General features: G+C 43.8%; 1 protein-coding gene across 1 annotated transcript; it reads right to left on the bottom strand.

Moving 5' to 3' along the window:
* Positions 1-15793: 15793 nt before the first annotated feature.
* cox6c (cytochrome c oxidase subunit 6C) lies at positions 15794-18924 on the bottom strand. The gene is made up of 4 exons (XM_029695071.1): positions 18769-18924; positions 16550-16664; positions 16281-16412; positions 15794-15883 (listed from the first exon to the last, which is right to left on the bottom strand). The coding sequence occupies exons 1-3, from the start codon at positions 18900-18902 to the stop codon at positions 16287-16289; spliced, it is 375 nt and encodes a 124-aa protein (XP_029550931.1). The 5' UTR covers positions 18903-18924; the 3' UTR covers positions 15794-15883; positions 16281-16286.
* Positions 18925-19323: the final 399 nt, after the last annotated feature.

Genomic DNA, 19323 nt, shown 5'->3' with positions numbered 1-19323 from the left:
CAGGCTCAAGTGTTCATCAAATTAAAAAAAGGAATTGGCCAACACAGATAGAAGGAATGGATATGCCTTCAGAGAAGGATGCCCAAACCCAATGGGAAGACCCATCTCTAAGTGATCACACTACAGCTCATGTGATCATGTAAAGCCCACTACCTGTGAGGCAGGGACACAGTGCCCCGCAGCACCTCTCTACAAAACCCTGCCGAGGAACGAAGGGAACTTCTTCTACATCACAGAACTTGAGAACTGAACAATATCCATGTTTTGGAGAATGTGTAAACGGTCGGATGGAGAAGCCAGCTACGCCCCGGTCCATTTTGTTTCATGTTTGTGACCTCATGAAAGACAATACTGCCACATTGCCATAACTCTGTTTATACAGGTGCCTCCATTATGAGGTTTGCCTCTAATTATTGTATAAAACTAATAAGTAAAGATTAAACTATTTGTGAAATTAATAATGATAATGATGATTAATAATAATAATCATGATGATTAGTAATGATGTTATTGTGAGAGAATTGTATTCCCTTTAAAGTTTAACTAAGTCATTGGCCCGCCCCCATGAGCACAGACATGATCTGGCATCATGGAACAGCCCTTTTCTGCTGTTACAAATCTCTGGTCTCTGACCTCTTCCCTATAGGCTGTCTCGTCGTTGTCAGTGATCAGGCCTACCACTGTTGTGTTATCTGCAAACTTAATTATGGTGTTGGAGTTGTGCCTGGCCACACAGTCGTGGGTGAACAGGGAGTACAGGAGTGGACTGAGCACCCACCCCTGAGGGATTCCAGTGTTGAGGATCAGCATGGCAGATGTGTTGCTACCTACCCTCACCACCTGGGGGCGGCCCGTCAGGAACTATATGATCAAGTTGCAGAGGGAGGTGTTTAGTCCCAGGATCCTTAGCTTAGTGATGAGCTTAGAGGGTACTATGGTGTTGAATTCTGAGCTGTAGTCAATGAATAGCATTCTCACGTAGGTGTTCCTTTTGTCCAGATGGCAAAGGGCAGTGTGGAGTGCAATAGATATTGCATCATCTGTGGATCTGTTTGGGAAGGTATGCAAATTGGAGTGGGTCTAGGGTTTCTGGGATAATGGTGTTGATGTGAGCCATTACCAGCCTTTCAAACATAGCCATTTAGGCAGGTTGCCTTAGTGTTCTTGGGCACAGGGACTATGGTGGTCTGCATGAAACATGTTGGTATTACAGACTCAATCGGGACATGTTGAAAACGTCAGTGAAGACACCTGCCCGTAGGTCAGCACATGCCCGGAGCGCACGTCCAGGTAATCCATCTGGCCATGTGAATGTTGATCTGTTATAGGTCTTACTCACGTCAGCTACGGAGAGCGTGATCACACAGTCATCCAGAACAGCTAATGCTCTCATGCATGCCTCAGTGTTGCTTGCCTCGAAGCGAGCATAGAAGTAATTTAGCTCGTCTGGTAGGCTCGTGTCACTGGGCAGCTTGATGCTATGCTTCCCTTTGTAGTCTGTAATAGTTTGCAAGCCCTGCCACATAAGACGAGCATCGGAGCCAGTGTATTACGATTCAATCTTAGCCCTGAATTGGCGCTTGCCTGTTTGATGGTTCGTCGGAGGGCATAGCAGGATTTCTTATAAACTTCCGGGTTAGAGTCCCGCACCTTGAAAGCGGCAGCTCTACCCTTTAGCTCAGTGCGAATGTTGCCTGTAATCCATGTCTTCTGGTTGGGGAATGTACTACAGTTACTGTGGGGACAACGTCCTCGATGCACTTATTGATAAAGCCAGTGACTGATGTGGTGTACTCTTCAATGCAATCGGAAGAATCCCGGAACATGTTCAAGTTTGTGATAGCCAAACTGTCCTGTAGTTTAGCATCTGCTTCATTTGACCACTTTTTTATAGACCGAGTCACTGGTGCTTACATTTACATTTACATTTTAGTCATTTAGCAGACGCTCTTATCCAGAGCGACTGACAGTAGTGAATGCATACATTTCATACAATTTCATACATTTTTTCTGTGCTGGCCCCCCGTGGGAATCGAACCCACAACCCTGGCGTTGCAAACACCATGCTCTACCAACGGAGCTACAGGGTGCTACAGGGTGCTATTCATTGACTACAGCTCAGAATTCAACACCATAGTACCCTCTAAGCTCATCACTAAGCTAAGGATCCTGGGACTAAACACCTCCCTCTGCAACTTGATCATATAGTTCCTGACGGGCCGCCCCCAGGTGCTTCCTGCTTTAATTTTTTCTTGTAGACAGGAATCAGGAGGATAGAATTGTGGTCAGATTTATCAAATGGAGGGTGAGTTTTGTACGCATCTCTGTGTGTCGAGTACAGGTGATCTAGAATTTTTTCCCCTCTGGTTGCGCATTTAACATGTTGATAGAGATTAGGTAAAACTGATTTAAGTTTCGCTGCATTAAAGTCTCCGGCCACTAGGAGAGCCACCACTGGGTGAGCGGTTTCCTGTTTGCTTATTTCCTTATACAGCTGACCGAGTGCAGTCTTACTGCCAGCATCCATCTGTGGTGGTAAATAAACAGCCAAGAAAAGTATAGATGAAAACTCTCTTGGCAAATAGTGTGGTCTACAGTTTATCATAAGATACTCTACTTCAGGCGAGCAAAATCTAGAGACTTCCTTAGATTTTGTGCACCAGCTGTTGTTTACAAATATGCACAGACTACCCCCCTCCCCCCTCGTCTTACCGGAGTGCGCTGTTCTATCTAGCCGGTGCAGCGTATATCCTGCTAGCTGAAAATCCATGTCATCATTCAGCCATGATTCCGTGAAACGTTCTAGTTTTTGATGTCCCGTTGGTAGGATATTTGTGATCGTACCTCGTCTAATTTATTGTCCAGTGGGGGTATGTTGACGAGTAATATTGACGGTAACAGCAGCTTTCCCACTCGCCTTCTGCGGATCATTACGAGGTACCCCGCTCTGTGTACCTGCGTCTCCTTCTCTTGCCAATAACGGGGATGTGGGCCTTGTTGGGTGTTTGCAGTATATCCTGTGCATCCTGCTTGTCTAATCTTTGTCTAATCCGAGGTGAGGGATCGCTGTCCTGATATCCATAAGCTTTTTTTTGGGCGTAACATACGGTGGCAGTAACATTATATACAAAATAAGTTACAAATAGCGTAAAAAAAACCATACAGTTCAAGTCAGAAGTTTACATACACCTTAGCCAAATACATTTAAACTCAGTTTTTCACAATTCCTGACATTTAATCATAGTAAAAATGTCCTGTCTTAGGTCAGTTAGGATCACCAGTTTATTATAAGAATGTGAAATGTCAGAATAATAGTAGAGAGAATTATTTATTTCTGATTTTATTTCTTTCATCACATTCCCAGTGGATCAGAAGTTTACATACACTCAATTAGTATTTGGTAGCATTGCCTTTAAATTGTTTAACTTGGGTCAAACGTTTCAGGTAGCCTTCCACAAGCTTCCCACAATAAGCTGGGTGAATTTTGGCCCATTCCTCCTGATAGAGCTGGTGTAACTGAGTCCGGTTTGCAGGCCTCCTTGCTCGCACACACTTTTTCAGTTCTGCCCACACATTTTCTAAAAGATTGATGTCAGGGCTTTGTGATGGCCACTCCAATACTTGACATTGTTGTCCTTAAGCCATTTTGCCACAACTTTGGAAGTATGCTTTGGGTCATTGTCCATTTGGAAGACCCATTTGCGACCAAGCTTTAACTTCCTGACTGATGTCTTGAGATGTTGCTTCAATATATCCACATAATTCGACTCCCTCATGTTGCCATCTATTTTGTGACGTGCACCAGGCCCTCCTGCAACAAAGCACCTCCGCAACATGATGCTGCCACCCCCGTGCTTCACGGTTGGGATGGTGTTCTTCGGCTTGCAAGCCTCCCCCTTTTTCCACCAAACATAATGATGGTCATTATGGCCAAACAGTTCTATTTTTGTTTCATCAGACCAGAGGACATTTCTCCAAAAAGTACAATCTTTGTCCCCATGTGCAGTTGCAAACCGTAGTCTGGCTTTTTTATGGAGGTTTTGGAGCAGTGGCTTCTTCCTTGCTGAGCAGCCTTTCAGGTTATGTCGATATAGGACTCGTTTTACTGTGGATATAGATACTTTTGTACCTGTTTCCTCCAGCATCTTCACAAGGTCCTTTGCTGTTGTTCTGGGATTGATTTGCACTTTTCGCACCAAAGTACGTTCATCTCTAGGAGACAGAACACGTGTCCTTCCTGAGCGGTATGACGGCTGCATGGTCCCATGGTGTTTATCCTTGCGTACTATTGTTTGTGCAGATGAACGTGGTACCTTCAGGCATTTGGAAATTGCTCCCAAGGATGAACCAGACTTGTGGCGGTCTACAATTTTTTTTCTTGGCCTATTTCTTTTGATTTTCCCATGATGTCAAGCAAAGAGGCACTGAGTTTGAAGGTAGGCCTTGAAATACATTCACAGGTACACCTCCAATTGACTCAAATGGTGTCAATTAGCCTATCAGAAGCTTCTAAAGCCATGACATAATTTTCTGGAATTTTCCAAGCTGTTTAAAGGCACAATTAACTTAGTGTATGTAAACTTCTGACCCACTGGAATTGTGATACAGGGAATTTTAAGTGAAATAATCTTTCTGTAAACAATTGTTGGAAAAATTACTTGTGTCATGCACAAAGTAGATGTCCTGACCGACTTGCCAAAACTATAGTTTGTTAACAAGAAATGTGTGGAGTGGTTGAAAAATGAGTTTTAATGACTCCAACCTAAGTGTATGTAAACTTCTGACTTCAACTGTAATAGCACAATTGGTTAGGTGCCCGTAAAACTGCTGCGATTTCTTCCAACGCCATTTATCTCCTAAGCATATGGAGGTAGATGTAGCGACAAACATATAACATCGGATTCTGGGTTCCCTCTGTCCAGGTGATGAGGTCATGGCTGACCGGGGCTTCACAATCCGTGATCTGTTACACGAGAGGAAGGTCAAATTAACAATTCCAGCCTTCACAAAAAGAGGAGCACAGCTGTCTGAGGATACCACATGTACGAGACGGATAGCTAACGTGAGGGATGCAAGCGCATCCATCCATCTCTACTGATCCTTTGTTGGATACAAGTACCCAAGGAGAGTGGTAAAGAGCTGCTTGATTAGTTGGGCAGAACATCGGCCTTCAAAAATACCAATCCTTTTCCCTCCTCCTGGTGAAGAAGAACTCGACCCCCCTTACCACTGTGGAGGTACTGATAGGCCTCTGTACTCTTGTAATGTGGAAAAAGTAAAGGGTTCCGAATACACTGTAAATAACCAAGAATGATAGTAAAAAGCTTTGGAGCACCTTAAATTAAATTTTGGGCAAAAAGGCAAACTCAGCTACATCATTTATTGAATCAGATGGCTCATTCATCACAAAACCCGCTTATATTGCCAACTACTTTATTTTTTCATTCGCAAAATCACCAAACTAAGGCATGACATGCCAGCAACAAATGCTGACATTACACACCCAAGTATAACTGATCAAATTATGAAAGACAAGCTTTGTAATTTTGAATTCTGTGAAGTGTGTGGAAAAACTGTTTGGTTTTTTTGTTGTCTATCATCAATGACAAGCACCCGGAGTCTGACAACTTGGATGGAAAATTACTGAGGATAATAGTGGATGATATTGCCTCTCCTATTTGCCTTAACTTCAATCTAAGCCTACTAGAAAGTGTGCGCCCTCAGGCCTTGAGGGAAGCTAAAATAATTCCGCTACCCAAGAGTAGTAAAGTCCTCTTTACTGGCTCAAATAGCCGACCAAACAGCCTGTTAGCAACACTTAGTAAACTTTTGGAAAAAATGTGTTTGACCAGATACAATGCTATTTTACAGTAAACAAATTGACAACAGACTTTCAGCACGCTTATAGGGAAGGACATTCAACAAGCACAGCACTTACACAAATGACTGATGATTGGCCGAGAGAAAGATGATAAAAAGATTCAGAGAGCTGTTTTGTTGGAACTTCAGTGTGGCTTTTGACATTATCGACCATAATCTGCTGATGGAAAAACTTGTGTTATGGATTTAGACCCCGTGCTAAATCATGGTTAAGAGTTACCTGTCTAACAGAACACAGAGAGTGTTCTTTAATGTAAGGCTCTCCAAAATAATCTGGGTAGAATCAGGAATTCCCCAGCGCAGCTGTCTAGGCCCCTTACTTTTTTCAACCTTTACAAATGACATGCCACTGGTCTTGGGTAAAGGCATTGTGGCTATGTATGCGGATGACTCAACACTATACACGTCAGCTACTTCAGCGAGTGAAATGACAGCAACACTTCAAATCAAATCAAACTTTATTTGTAACATGCACCGAATACAACAGGTGTAGACCTTACCGTTAAATGCTTACTTACAAGCCCTTAACCAACAATGCAGTTCAAGAAAGAGTTAAGAAAATATTTACCAACTAAACAAAACAATTATTTAAAAAATTAGCACAATAAAATAACAATAACGAGGCTATATACAGGGGGTACCGGTACCGAGTCAATGTGCGGGGGTACAGGTTTGAGCACAGTTGGTTAGGAGCCCATAAAATGGCAGCCATCCCCTCCGGCGCCAGTTTGTTTCAGAATAGGGTGGCAAGGAATAAGTTAGTCCTAAATATATACAACTAAAAGCATTGTATTTGGGACAAATCATTCACTAAACCATAAACCTCAACTAAATATTGTAATAAGTAACTTAACTGCTTGGAGTAAACCTGGATTGTAAACTGTCATGGTCAAAATAAAAATAAAAATAAAATAAACATCCCTTTTTCAGGAGACTCTCTTTGAAAGATAATTCGTAAAAATCCAAATTACTTCACAGATCTTCATTGTAAAGGGTTTAAACACTGTTTCCCATGCTTGTTCAACGAACCATAAACAATTAATGAACATGCACCTGTGGAACGGTCGTAAAGACACTAACAGCTTACAGACGGTAGGCAATTAAGGTCGCAGTTATGAAAACTTAGGACACTAAAGAGGCCTTTCTACTGACTCTGAAAAACACCAAAAGAAAGATGCCCAGGGTCCCTGCTCATCTGTGTGAACGTGCCTTAGGCATGCTGCAAGGAGGCATGAGGACTGCAGATGTGGCCAGGGCATTAAATTGCAATGTCCGTACTGTGAGACGCCTAAGACAGCGCTACGGGGAGACAGGACGGACAGCTGATCATCCTTGTAGTGGTGGACCACATGTAACAACACCTGCACAGGATCGGTACATCCAAACATACACCTGCGGAACAGGTACAGGATGACTGGAAACAACATCACCTGTGGGCGCTGGACCAGACAGGACTGGCAAAAAGTGCTCTTCACTGGCGAGTCACGGTATTGTCTCACCAGGGGTGATGGTCGGATTCGCATTTATTGTCAAAGGAATGAGCGGACTGAGCTTGTTGCAGGCAATCTCATTGCAGGAAATCTCAAAACTGTGCATTACAGGGAAGACATCATCCTCCCTCATGTGGTACCCTTCCTGCAGGCTCATCCTGACATGACCCTCCAGCATGACAATGCCACCAGCCATACTGCTCGTACTGTGCGTGATTTCCTGCAAGACAGGAATGTCAGTGTTCTGCAATTGCCAGCAAAGAGCCCGGATCTCAATCCCATTGAGCACATCTGGGACCTGTTGGATCGGAGGCTGAGGGCTAGGGCCATTCCCCCCAGAAATGTCCAGGAACTTGCAAGTGCCTTGGCGGAAGAGTGGGATAACATCTCACAGCAAGACCTGGCAAATCTCGTGCAGTCCATGAGGAGGAGATGCACTGCAGTACTTAATGCAGCTGGTGGCCTCACCAGATACTGACTGTTACTTTTGATTTTGATCCCCTCTTTGCTCAGGGACACATTATTCCATTTCTGTTAGTCACATGTCTGTGGAACTTATTCATTTTATGTCTCAGTTGTTGAATCTTGTTATGTTCAAACAAATATTTACACGTTAAGTTTTCTGAAAATAAACGCAGTTGACGGTGAGAGGACGTTTCTTTTTTTGCTGAGTTTATTTTATGAGTTTATGTTGATACAACAGTACTGTAGCTAAAGCACTGTCCATGATGAAGCACTGCTCTGCCATTTTAACAACACTATTAACAAGGCAGCTCCTACAGGCTCTAGTTGTGTTGCACCTTGACTACTGTTCAGTCGTGTGGTCAGGTGCCACAAAGAGGGACCTCTGGAAATTACAATAGGCTCAGAATAAGGCAGCATGGCTGGCCCTTAGATGTACACGGAGAGCTAACATGAATAATAGGCTGGTCAATCTCTCATGGCTCAAAGTGGAGGAGAGATTGACTTCATCATTACATTTTGTAAGACGTGTTGACATGCTGAATCCACCAAGCTGTCAGTTTGAACTACTAGCACACAGCTCGGACACTCATGCATACATCTAACAAGACTTGCCGCCAAATGTCTATTCACAATCCCCAAGTTCAGAACAGACTATGGGAGGTGCACAGTACTGCATAGAGACATGACTACATGGAACAATTTAGCTTAGGTTGATTGGACTAAATAGTTTTTGGTATCTTTTTTTGTCACTTTATTAGACTAAGCATAGTGGATTAGATGATGTTGAAATGGTCCAGGAATAGTGGAGGCAGCTCCTTTTTTTCTTTGCGACTTGCGGTAACTCTCTGTGGTTCTAAATCAATAGGTGTTTAATAGTCCAAAAATGTAAAAACATTACCCTCTGTATCAGAGGTGCGGGGGGCTGCTTTAATAAAAATCCACGTCATTGGCCGCTTGGGGAACAGTGGAATAACTGCCTTTCTCAGGGGCAGAACGACAGATTTTTACCTTGTCAGCTCGGGGGTTGGATCCAGCAACCTTTTGCTTACTGGCCCAACGCTCCTATCCGCCTGGCTACCTGCCACCCCTTATATATCACGGTGTCAAGGCATATGAACTAACAGATTATAGAGCAAACAACACAAGTATTACAACACATACAGTACCAGTCAAAATTTTGGACACACCTACTCATTCAAGAGGTTTTCTTTATTTTTACAATTTTCTACACTGCAGAATAATAGTGAAATAACACATATGGAATCATGTAGTAAACAAATCTAAATATATTTTAGATTCTTCAAAGTAGCCTCCCTTGCCTTGATGACAGCGTTGCACACTCTTGGAATTCCCTCATCCAGCTTCATGAGGTAGTCACCTGGAAGGCATTTCAATTAACAGGTGTGCCTTGTTAAAAGTTAATTTGTGGAATTTCTTTCCTTCGTAATGCGTTTGATCCAATCCGTTGTGTTGTGACAAGGTAAGGGTGATATACAGATGATAGTCCTATTCAGTAAAAGACCAAGTCCATATTATGGCAAAAACAGCTCAAATAAGCAAAGATAATTGACAGTCCATCATTACTTTAAGACATGAAGGTCAGTCAATACGGAAAATGTCGGGAACTTATAAAATTTCCACAAGTCCAGTCTCAAAAATCATCAATAACTGTGATGAAACTGGCTCTCATGAGGACCGCCACAGGAAAGGAAGACCCAGAGTTACCTCTGCTGCAGTTATTCTGGCATTCATGGTCAAATTGCTAAAAAGAAACCACTACTAAGGGACACCAATAAGAAGAAGAGACTTGCCTGGGCCAAGAAACACAACCAATGGACATTGGACCGGTGGAAATCTGTCCTTTGGTCTGATGAGTCCAAATTTCAGATTTTTGGTTCTAACTGCCGTGTCTTTGTGAGACGCAGAGTAGGTGAATGGATTATCTCTGCATGTGTGGTTCCCACCGTAAAGCATGGAGTGATAGTGTGATAGTGTGGGGGTGCTTTGCTGCATGGCTACCAGCATGGCTACCACAGCATTCTGTAGCGATACGCCTTCCCATCTGGTTTGCGCTTAGTGGGACTATCATGTTTTTCAACAGGACAGTGACCCAACACACCTCCAAGCTGTGTAAGGGCTATTTGACCTAGAAGGAGTGATGGATTGCTGCATCACCCGACCTCGACCCAATTGAGATGGTTTGGGATGAGTTGGACCGCAGAGTGAAGGAAAGCACTGTAGAAACTAATACATTACAATGGAACGATTTGATTAGTGTAGTGTTAGCTAGCTACATAGTTGTCTTTGTATCTAAGATAATTGTGTAGTTTAGAGTAATTATCGAGGTTAGCTAGCCAGCTATTTTCGTCGCCGCGCCGCGCCACCGTTCTCCTACCTAGTCAACAACTGCTAGCTAGCTAGTCAACTTCTACCGACTAGCAGCACTGTAGAAACTAATAATACATTACAACGGAACGATTTGATTAGTGTAGTGTTAGCTAGGTACATAGTTGTCTTTGCTGTCTTTGTATCTAAGATAATCATGTAGTTTAGAGTAATTATCGAGGTTAGCTAGCCAGCTATTTTCGTCGCCGCGCCACCGTTCTCCTACCTAGTCAACAACTGCTAGCTAGCTAGTCAACTTCTACCGACTAGCAGCACTGTAGAAACTAATAATACATTACAACAGAACGATTTGATTAGTGTAGTGTTAGCTAGCTACATAGTTGTCTTTGCTGTCTTTGTATCTAAGATAATTGTGTAGTTTAGAGTAATTATCGAGGTTACCTAGCCAGCTACACTTTCAAACAAAGTCAACAACGCAGCCACTGCTAGCTAGCCTACTTCACCAGCCAGCAGTACTGTATCATTTTAATCATTTTAGTCAATAAGATTTTTGCAACGTAAGCTTAACTTTCTGAACATTCGAGACGTGTAGTCCACTTGTCATTCCAAGAACAGGGCTCCGGGCAGCCGAGCAGAAATGGAGGAAAACTCGCCTCCCTGCGGACCTGGCATCTTTTCACTCCCTCCTCTCTACATTTTCCTCTTCTGTCTCTGCTGCTAAAGCCACTTTCTACCACTCTAAATTCCAAGCATCTGCCTCTACCCCAGGAAGCTCTTTGCCACCTTCTCCTCCCTCCTGAATCCTCCTCCCCCTCCCCCCCCTCCTCCCTCTCTGCGGATGACTTCGTCAACCATTTTGAAAAGAAGGTCGACGACATCCTATCCTCGTTTGCTAAGTCAAATGACACCGCTGGTCCTGCTCACACTGCCCTACCTTGTGCTTTGACCTCTTTCTCCCCTCTCTCTCCAGATGAAATCTCACGTCTTGTGACGGCCGGCCGCCCAACAACCTGCCCGCTTGACCCTATCCCCTCCTCTCTTCTCCAGACCATTTCCGGAGACCTTCTCCCTTACCTCACCTCGCTCATCAACTCATCCTTGACCGCTGGCTACGTCCCTTCCGTCTTCAAGAGAGCGAGAGTTGCACCCCTTCTGAAAAAACCTACACTCGATCCCTCCGATGTCAACAACTATAGACCAGTATCCCTTCTTTCTTTTCTCTCCAAAACTCTTGAACGTGCCGTCCTTGGCCAGCTCTCCTGCTATCTCTCTCAGAATGACCTTCTTGATCCAAATCAGTCAGGTTTCAAGACTGGTCATTCAACTGAGACTGCTCTTCTCTGTGTCACGGAGGCGCTCCGCACTGCTAAAGCTAACTCTCTCTCCTCTGCTCTCATCCTTCTAGACCTATCGGCTGCCTTTGATACTGTGAACCATCAGATCCTCCTTTCCACCCTCTCCGAGTTGGGCATCTCCGGCGTGGCCCACGCTTGGATTGCGTCCTACCTGACAGGTCGCTGCTACCAGGTGGCATGGCGAGAATCTGTCTCCGCACCACGTGCTCTCACCACTGGTGTCCCCCAGGGCTCTGTTCTAGGCCCTCCCCTATTCTCGCTATACACCAAGTCACTTGGCTCTGTCATATCCTCACATGGTCTCTCCTATCATTGCTATGCAGACGACACACAATTAATCTTCTCCTTTCCCCCTTCTGATAACCAGGTGGCGAATCGCATCTCTGCATGTCTGGCAGACATATCAGTGTGGATGACGGATCACCACCTCAAGCTGAACCTCGGCAAGACGGAGCTGCTGTTCCTCCCGGGGAAGGACTGCCCGTTCCATGATCTCGCCATCACGGTTGACAACTCCATTGTGTCCTCCTCCCAGAGTGCTAAGAACCTTGGCGTGATCCTGTACTACACCCTGTCGTTCTCAACTAACATCAAGGCGGTGACCCGTTCCTGTAGGTTCATGCTCTACAACATTCGCAGAGTACGACACTGCCTCACACAGGAAGCGGCGCAGGTCCTAATCCAGGCACTTGTCATCTCCCGTCTGGATTACTGCAACTCGCTGTTGGCTGGGCTCCCTGCCTGTGCCATTAAACCCCTACAACTCATCCAGAACGCCGCAGCCCGTCTGGTGTTCAACCTTCCCAAGTTCTCTCACGTCACCCCGCTCCTCCGCTCTCTCCACTGGCTTCCAGTTGAAGCTCGCATCCGCTACAAGACCATGGTGCTTGCCTACGGAGCTGTGAGGGGAACGGCACCTCCGTACCTTCAGGCTCTGATCAGGCCCTACACCCAAACAAGTGCACTGCGTTCATCCACCTCTGGCCTGCTCGCCTCCCTACCTCTGAGGAAGTACAGTTCCCGCTCAGCCCAGTCAAAACTGTTCGCTGCTCTGGCACCCCAATGGTGGAACAAACTCCCTCACGAGTCAATCACCACCTTCCGGAGACACCTGAAACCCTACCTCTTTAAGGAATACCTAGGATAGGATAAAGTAATCCTTCTAACCCCCCCCCCCCCCTTAAAAGATTTAGATGCACTATTGTAAAGTGGTTGTTCCACTGGATATCATAAGGTGAATGCACCAATTTGTAAGTCGCTCTGGATAAGAGCGTCTGCTAAATGACAATGTAATGGAAATGGAAAAGCAGCCAACAAGTGCTCAGCATATGTGGGAACTCCTTCCAGACTCCTTCCAAGCATTCCAGGTGAAGCTGGTTGAGAGAATACCAAGTGTGCAAAGCTGTCATCAAGGCAAAGGGTGGCTACTTTGAAGAATCTAAAATATATTTTGATTTGTTTAAAACTTTTTTGGTTACTACATGATTACGTGTTATTTCATAGTTTTGATGTCTTTACTATTATTCTACAATGTAAAAATAGTACAAATAAAAAACCCTTGAATTAGCAGGGGTCCAAACTTTTGACTGGTACTGTAGGTTATGCCTTTTTTCCCCTGGACTGGCATCCCTGGTAATTTTACCCACACCTTTACTGCTGGTCGAAGTAGAATGCATCGCACATATTGGTGATCAAGATGGGATTGGTTCTCAGTATCAAGTTTGTTTCTTGATGATCTATGCATTTCAAATGAGCCTGAGAAAATAGATATCTTCACAAACTACTGTTCTGTCACCCAATGACATCCCCCATGTTATTTCCTCTTGCTACATACTGTAGCCAAGACAAGAAACATTCATATCACTGAGGTATAATAAGAACAATCCATTTAACCTTTCCGGGCCCAACACACACACACAGAGGGCGCTGCAAGGCTGTATCCTCACAGTAGTCAGAAATAGGTGGATACCTACCTACAGCCTATTATGGTACCTATACCAAGTATGTCATTCATGTAAATAAACTCAGAAAAAAAAGAAACGTCCTCTCACTGTCAACTGCGTTTATTTTCACAAAACTTAACGTGTAAATATTTGTATGAACATTACCAGATTCAACAACTGAGACATAAACATGTGACTAACAAATGGAATAATGTGTCCCTGGGGGGGTCAAACTCAAAAGTAACAGTCAATTCAGCTGGTGGCCACACCAGATACTAAGTACTGCAGTGCATCTCCTCCTCATGGACAGCACCAGATTTGCCAGCTCTTGCTGTGAGATGTTACCCCAATCTTCCACCAAGGCACCTGCAAGTTCCTGGACATTTCTGGGGGAATGGCCCTGGCCCTCACCCTCCGCTCCAAAAGGTCTCAGACGTGCGCAATGGGATTGAGGTCCGGGCTCTTCGCTGGCCATGGCAGAACACTGACATTCCTGTCTTGCAGGAAATCACACACAGAACGAGCAGTATGGCTGGTGGCATTGTCATGCTGGAGGGTCATGTCAGGATGAGCCTGCAGGAAGGGTACCACATGAGGGAGGATGATGTCTTCCCTGTAACGCACAGAGTTGAGATTGCCTGCAATGACAACAAGCTCAGTTCGATGATGCTGTGACACACCGCCCCAGACCATAACGGACCCTCCACCTCCAAATCGATCCCGCTCCAGAGTACAGGCCTCGGTGTAATGCTCATTCCTTAAACGATAAACGCGAATCCGACCATCACCCCTGGTGAGACAAAACCGCGACTCTTCAGTGAAGAGCACTTTTTGCCAGTCCTGTCTAGCGACGGTGGGTTTGTGCCCATAGGCGACGTTGTTACCGGTGATGTCTGGTGAGGACCTGCCTTGCAACAGGCCTACAAGCCCTCAGTCCAGCCTCTCTCAGCCTATTGAGGACAGTCTGAGCACTGATGGAGGGATTGTGCGTTCCTGGTGTAACTCGGGCAGTTGTTGTTGCCATCCTGTACCTGTCCCGCAGGTGTGATGTTTGAATGTACCGATCCTGTGCAGGTGTTGTTACACGTGGTCTGCCACTGCGAGGACGATCAGCTGTCCGTCCTGTCTCCCTGTAGCGCTGTCTTAGGCGTCTCACAGTACGGACATTGCTGTCCTTTTCAGCAGAAAAGCCTCTTTAGTGTTTTAAGTTTGACCTTAACTGTGACCTTAATTGCCTACCGTCCATTTACATTCATTTCACTCGTCTGAACGATTCCACCATCTTTACCGTACCATACTTCCACCAATAAGCTGATATAGTAGCAATTTAATTTACGCATAAACTAGCAATGAACCTCCCCCCAGATCAAGCAACAGAATTGTTAACGGGATATGTAATGCTCCATGCCAGTTACCCTTTCGCTAATGGAAAAGTTCGCAAGGAATATTTTTTACTAACAAGTTCTTAATACTTTCTTCATTCTCGATTCAGTCAAAAGTGAATCTTATAAAACGTGTCCAATTGCAGGTGGTTCTCCAAAAACCAGAGAATATTCATCAAGATATTAAATCCACGTTTTGTATTGAGAAATGCCTCACGTGAGTAGATCTTTGTTTTGGTCGACTGTGTGATGCGCTGTCATCCACTTCTACACTTCGCAGTGTTGCATAGAAACGACTAGGTCCTGCAAAGATGTCGGGAAATGCAAGATGTCTGGCAGCTAAAATGGTGAAGGAACTCAACACTTGGTGCAAAATGTGGGTTTATCTTTCTGAATATTCTCTGGGGAACCATCTGCAACTGAACACAGACATTTATAAAATATACTTTTTACCAAATCCAGAAAAAAGAAAGCAATGTCAAGAACAGGTTATTTGAAAAAAATGCTTGCAAGGCTTTCCATCAGCCAAGCTGCAACGGTTACGGAGCATCACATCCCATTAACAATTCTGTAGCTATGGCGGCACGGACTGTACATGTACATATTACCTCAATTAACCGGTGCCCCGCGCACATCGACTCTGTACCGGTATCCCCTGTATATAGCCTCACTATTGTTATTTTACTGCTGCTCTTTAATTATTTGTTCATATCTTATTTTTGGTGGGATATTTTTCTTAGTTGCATTGTTGGTTAAGGACTTGTATTTCACTGTAAGGTCTACCTACACCTGTTGTGTTCAGCGCATGTGACAAATAACATTTTATTTGACTCCAATTGGTAATCTATGAGAATGATAGCTATGTTGCTTTCTTGAGCAAAACTGCTTCTTCATCACAATTTTTGTGATAAATCAAAACGATGAGGCAGAGGCACCCATAGAGAGAATAGTTTATTTATGAGAACATAACAGCAATGTTCGATCAGTAAATCACAGAGCAGGAACGCACAACGGGATGCAACCTGTAATACAAAGGGACATAGCATAAGATGTTGCACAGTACTGCAGTTATAACAATGAAAATTTGACAATAATTGATTACAAAGACATCCACCAAGAGGACCGCAGCATGCCTTTGTTCTCCAAACCCAGCACCAACAAACTTGACTCAACTAATCATCTGAAGACCTTGTTTAGATTGAACACAGCTTTTTGAATAATAGGCAACAACATTTTGAAATACTTGCACACTTGTTACACATTGAAACATTTTCTACTGACTTGGGCCTACAGAACACAACCCAGGTGTGCTGCTAGCTGGGACAAAAGCCAACACACACCCAACACCTCAGGGAGAAGTGAAAAACACTGGCCTAACAGATAGATGAAATTATGCCTAATTGGTTGCAAAATACTCACAGGGGTTTATTTGCCAGTTGGCCTGACACTTTCAAAAATGCCAGCTTCCCTCATGTTGTTGAACTCCTTTGTGGCATCATATTGTTTGTAGAAATCGGCATAGGCCTGTTTCCTTGGCTCTGTTACACCGTACTGAGAAGACAAAGTATTTACATCATGCCTGTTTCTGAAGACATCCATTCAATGTGATAACATCAATTTCATGATGGACTTTAACCCTTTCGTTTTACACTTCTCTACACTTCTCTTATTAGCATCCATCAGCTGACCTTGAAAGCTGCTGCAGCCACCAATGACAGGGCGAAGGCGATGGGCAGGTGGAACCTCAGACGCTTCCCGAGGAGTCCTCGCATTGCAGGCTTAGCCAGAGACATTGTGGAGTACCTGGAAAGTTCAGAAGAAAAATGTAACATTATTTAGTTAGGTTGAAGTAGAACAATGCTGCTTTCAGAAATGTCCTTATGTCAAGAAAATTCTTGATATGGTTGTAGTTAGATGTCCTCCAGCAATTTATGAACTTTTACTGTTGAAAAGCCATATCCCAAGTATAAATATAGTAAAGTACACACACAAAAAAAATAAGTTGAGCACAACAGTGTTTTCTAAAAAATGTCCAACTTCAAGGAGTTTGTCTAACGGGAATCTGTGATGTCATTGGCCTCCCCCCTTGCTTGAGGAGCAATAGAGACAAGTGGAAAGGCCCCAGGGTTTGATACTGCATTTGCAACCATTTGACTCCTATTTTAGACAGTTAAGATAGCTGGCTGCTAAACTATCATGTTAGAATTACCGGCCGGGGGGCCCCCATTGATCTCACTCAGTTACTAAAACAGCAAACATTTCTCTCCACCCCATGGCAAAATGTGTAGAATTGCAGGAAACTTGCTTTAAAAACAGCAACATTTTCTCTACACCCCATTGCAAAATGTGTACAATTGGGGGGGGGGGTGCGGACCAATGAGCAACAGCGGCCCCTCACGAGTTCAGATTTTTTTGTGGCCCCCACCCTCAAACAGCTGGTTGTTGTGTGGAGCAAAGACCCACAGCATTAGAGGTTGGAAAGATGTTCCAAGTTGTGATAGATCTACCAGTAAATGCTAAGGCAAGGCTGGGTATACAAACCAGGTATTTAAAAAGTTCAAACTATTGGTTGAATATATGCGGGCGTAGTTCAGTCATCACAGCCTAACTTGAAAATCCGACATTTCCCCTAGGCTCTTTGGTCCTTGAAAAGTCATTGAAGTTATGGTAGCCGATTTAGAAGTTCTACTACGCAAAACATAAAATGTTTTCTAAACAAAGCGTTCCATTACATTTTACATTTTAGTCATTTAGCAGACACTCTTATCCAGAGCGACTTACAGTAGTGAAGGCATACATTTCCTACGTTTTTTTTTCTTTCTCCGTACTGGTCCCCCGTGGGAATCGAACCCACAACCCTGGCGTTGCAAACACCATGCTCTACCAACTGAGCCACAAGGGACCAAACCTGGTTTTTGGCCCCTTTCTCGTTTTAAAACATGATACAGTAACCCCTCAACAACTCTACAATATATCAAACGGCGAGACTGACTAGACACGGACAGACTTCATTAGTGTGTTTGTGTCAGGAGCATGTTGTCTATTTAGTCAAGCAATGTGGACATATTTGAGAAAGCAAAAATTATGTGAATGTCAATGCATAATGTAATTCAGTAGCCCTATAAAAAACTTTTTTAAAGCATTATTCTTAGTGGTAATGCATACTTTTTTGCATATATTTGGGAGATTTTTTCCCCCTATAGACGATTACAATAATTAAATATAAAAGTCCTTAAATTATTACAATTAAGTGCTTGAAAAACCATTGAATTTGACTTGCCAATGTCTGTATAAACACTGTATAGGCTACTTGCTCACCCCGCACATGAAAGAAAATCACATGCTCCTGAAATTACGAACGTAACATTCGCTTTCCTGTCAGATCTTGACGTGACCCAGTTTTTTTTCCCTCTCTCATTCGACCAGTAGGTTTGGGCCACTGGCAAATGTACCTGAATGTAGAGCCCTGCTATGTGCAAAGCGCGAAGGGCTTATATGTCTAACACTTTGTGTAGCAGTTAGCGATGCTAATGATAGCCTAATCGTTTTCGGATAACACAATGGCAATTTGTTTTGAAAACAGTTTTCTAATATTTTCAATATTCTGTATAAAAATAAAAAAGCGTTTGCTGCAATTTGGTTGCTAGCTATATTTATTTATTCTGACGGTAAAACTATCCACAATACAAACCACTGAAAAGTGCATTGAAAATAGAACACACCGACAGTCCGAGGCTAAAGTAGCTAGCTAGCAAACGTTGCAACAAACTAGAGGGCAATGTCGATAATTATAATATTACTATGCAATGGACAGAATCATAACATTTCAACACCTTGACGTATATATTTTATGTACAGGATAGATGGAAAGTATTCGATTTAGCGTTCACATTTACTAAATACTTACAAGAAGAACTCACGACCTTCACCAAAATATGTTAGCGCGGCTCTGAGGCGTTGATCTTTCGGAAGGAATACTACTGGTCTCGCGAAGGGACAATCAGAGTAAAGTGGCCCATCCAAGACACGCGAAACGTCCATCTACGGAAATATCATGGGTACGAAAATGATCAGAGATAGCCTAGTCTAGGGCAGGGTTCCCGACCGATTCGTGTATGGTTCGTTCAATCAATATCCGAATTTAACTAAGACGGATAATAATTTCGAATGCATTAATTCATTTTTCATATTTCGTCCACAAGATTGAATTAATGAACAGAGACGGTGTTGGCGTAGAGAGGAGGGGCTTGAACAGGATACGTGTGCTAGCTGTCTTCAAAGTAAAAGCTGTGTGACAATCTGACCCCAGTCAACACGGTGGGTTCGGGCCTATTCAGTTTGGGACTCAGCGTCGACTCCGGCGGAATCATATTACTCTGGGTTCCGGCTAATAGTACTCGGGCGAGTCCACTAAACCATATCTGTCCCGATTAACTTTTTCAGAAGTAGGGCAATATGAGGT

Source organism: Salmo trutta, chromosome 16 (genome assembly GCF_901001165.1).
Source record: "Salmo trutta chromosome 16, fSalTru1.1, whole genome shotgun sequence".
Classification (NCBI taxonomy): domain Eukaryota; kingdom Metazoa; phylum Chordata; class Actinopteri; order Salmoniformes; family Salmonidae; genus Salmo; species Salmo trutta.
This window is presented reverse-complemented; position numbering and strand designations above follow the sequence as displayed.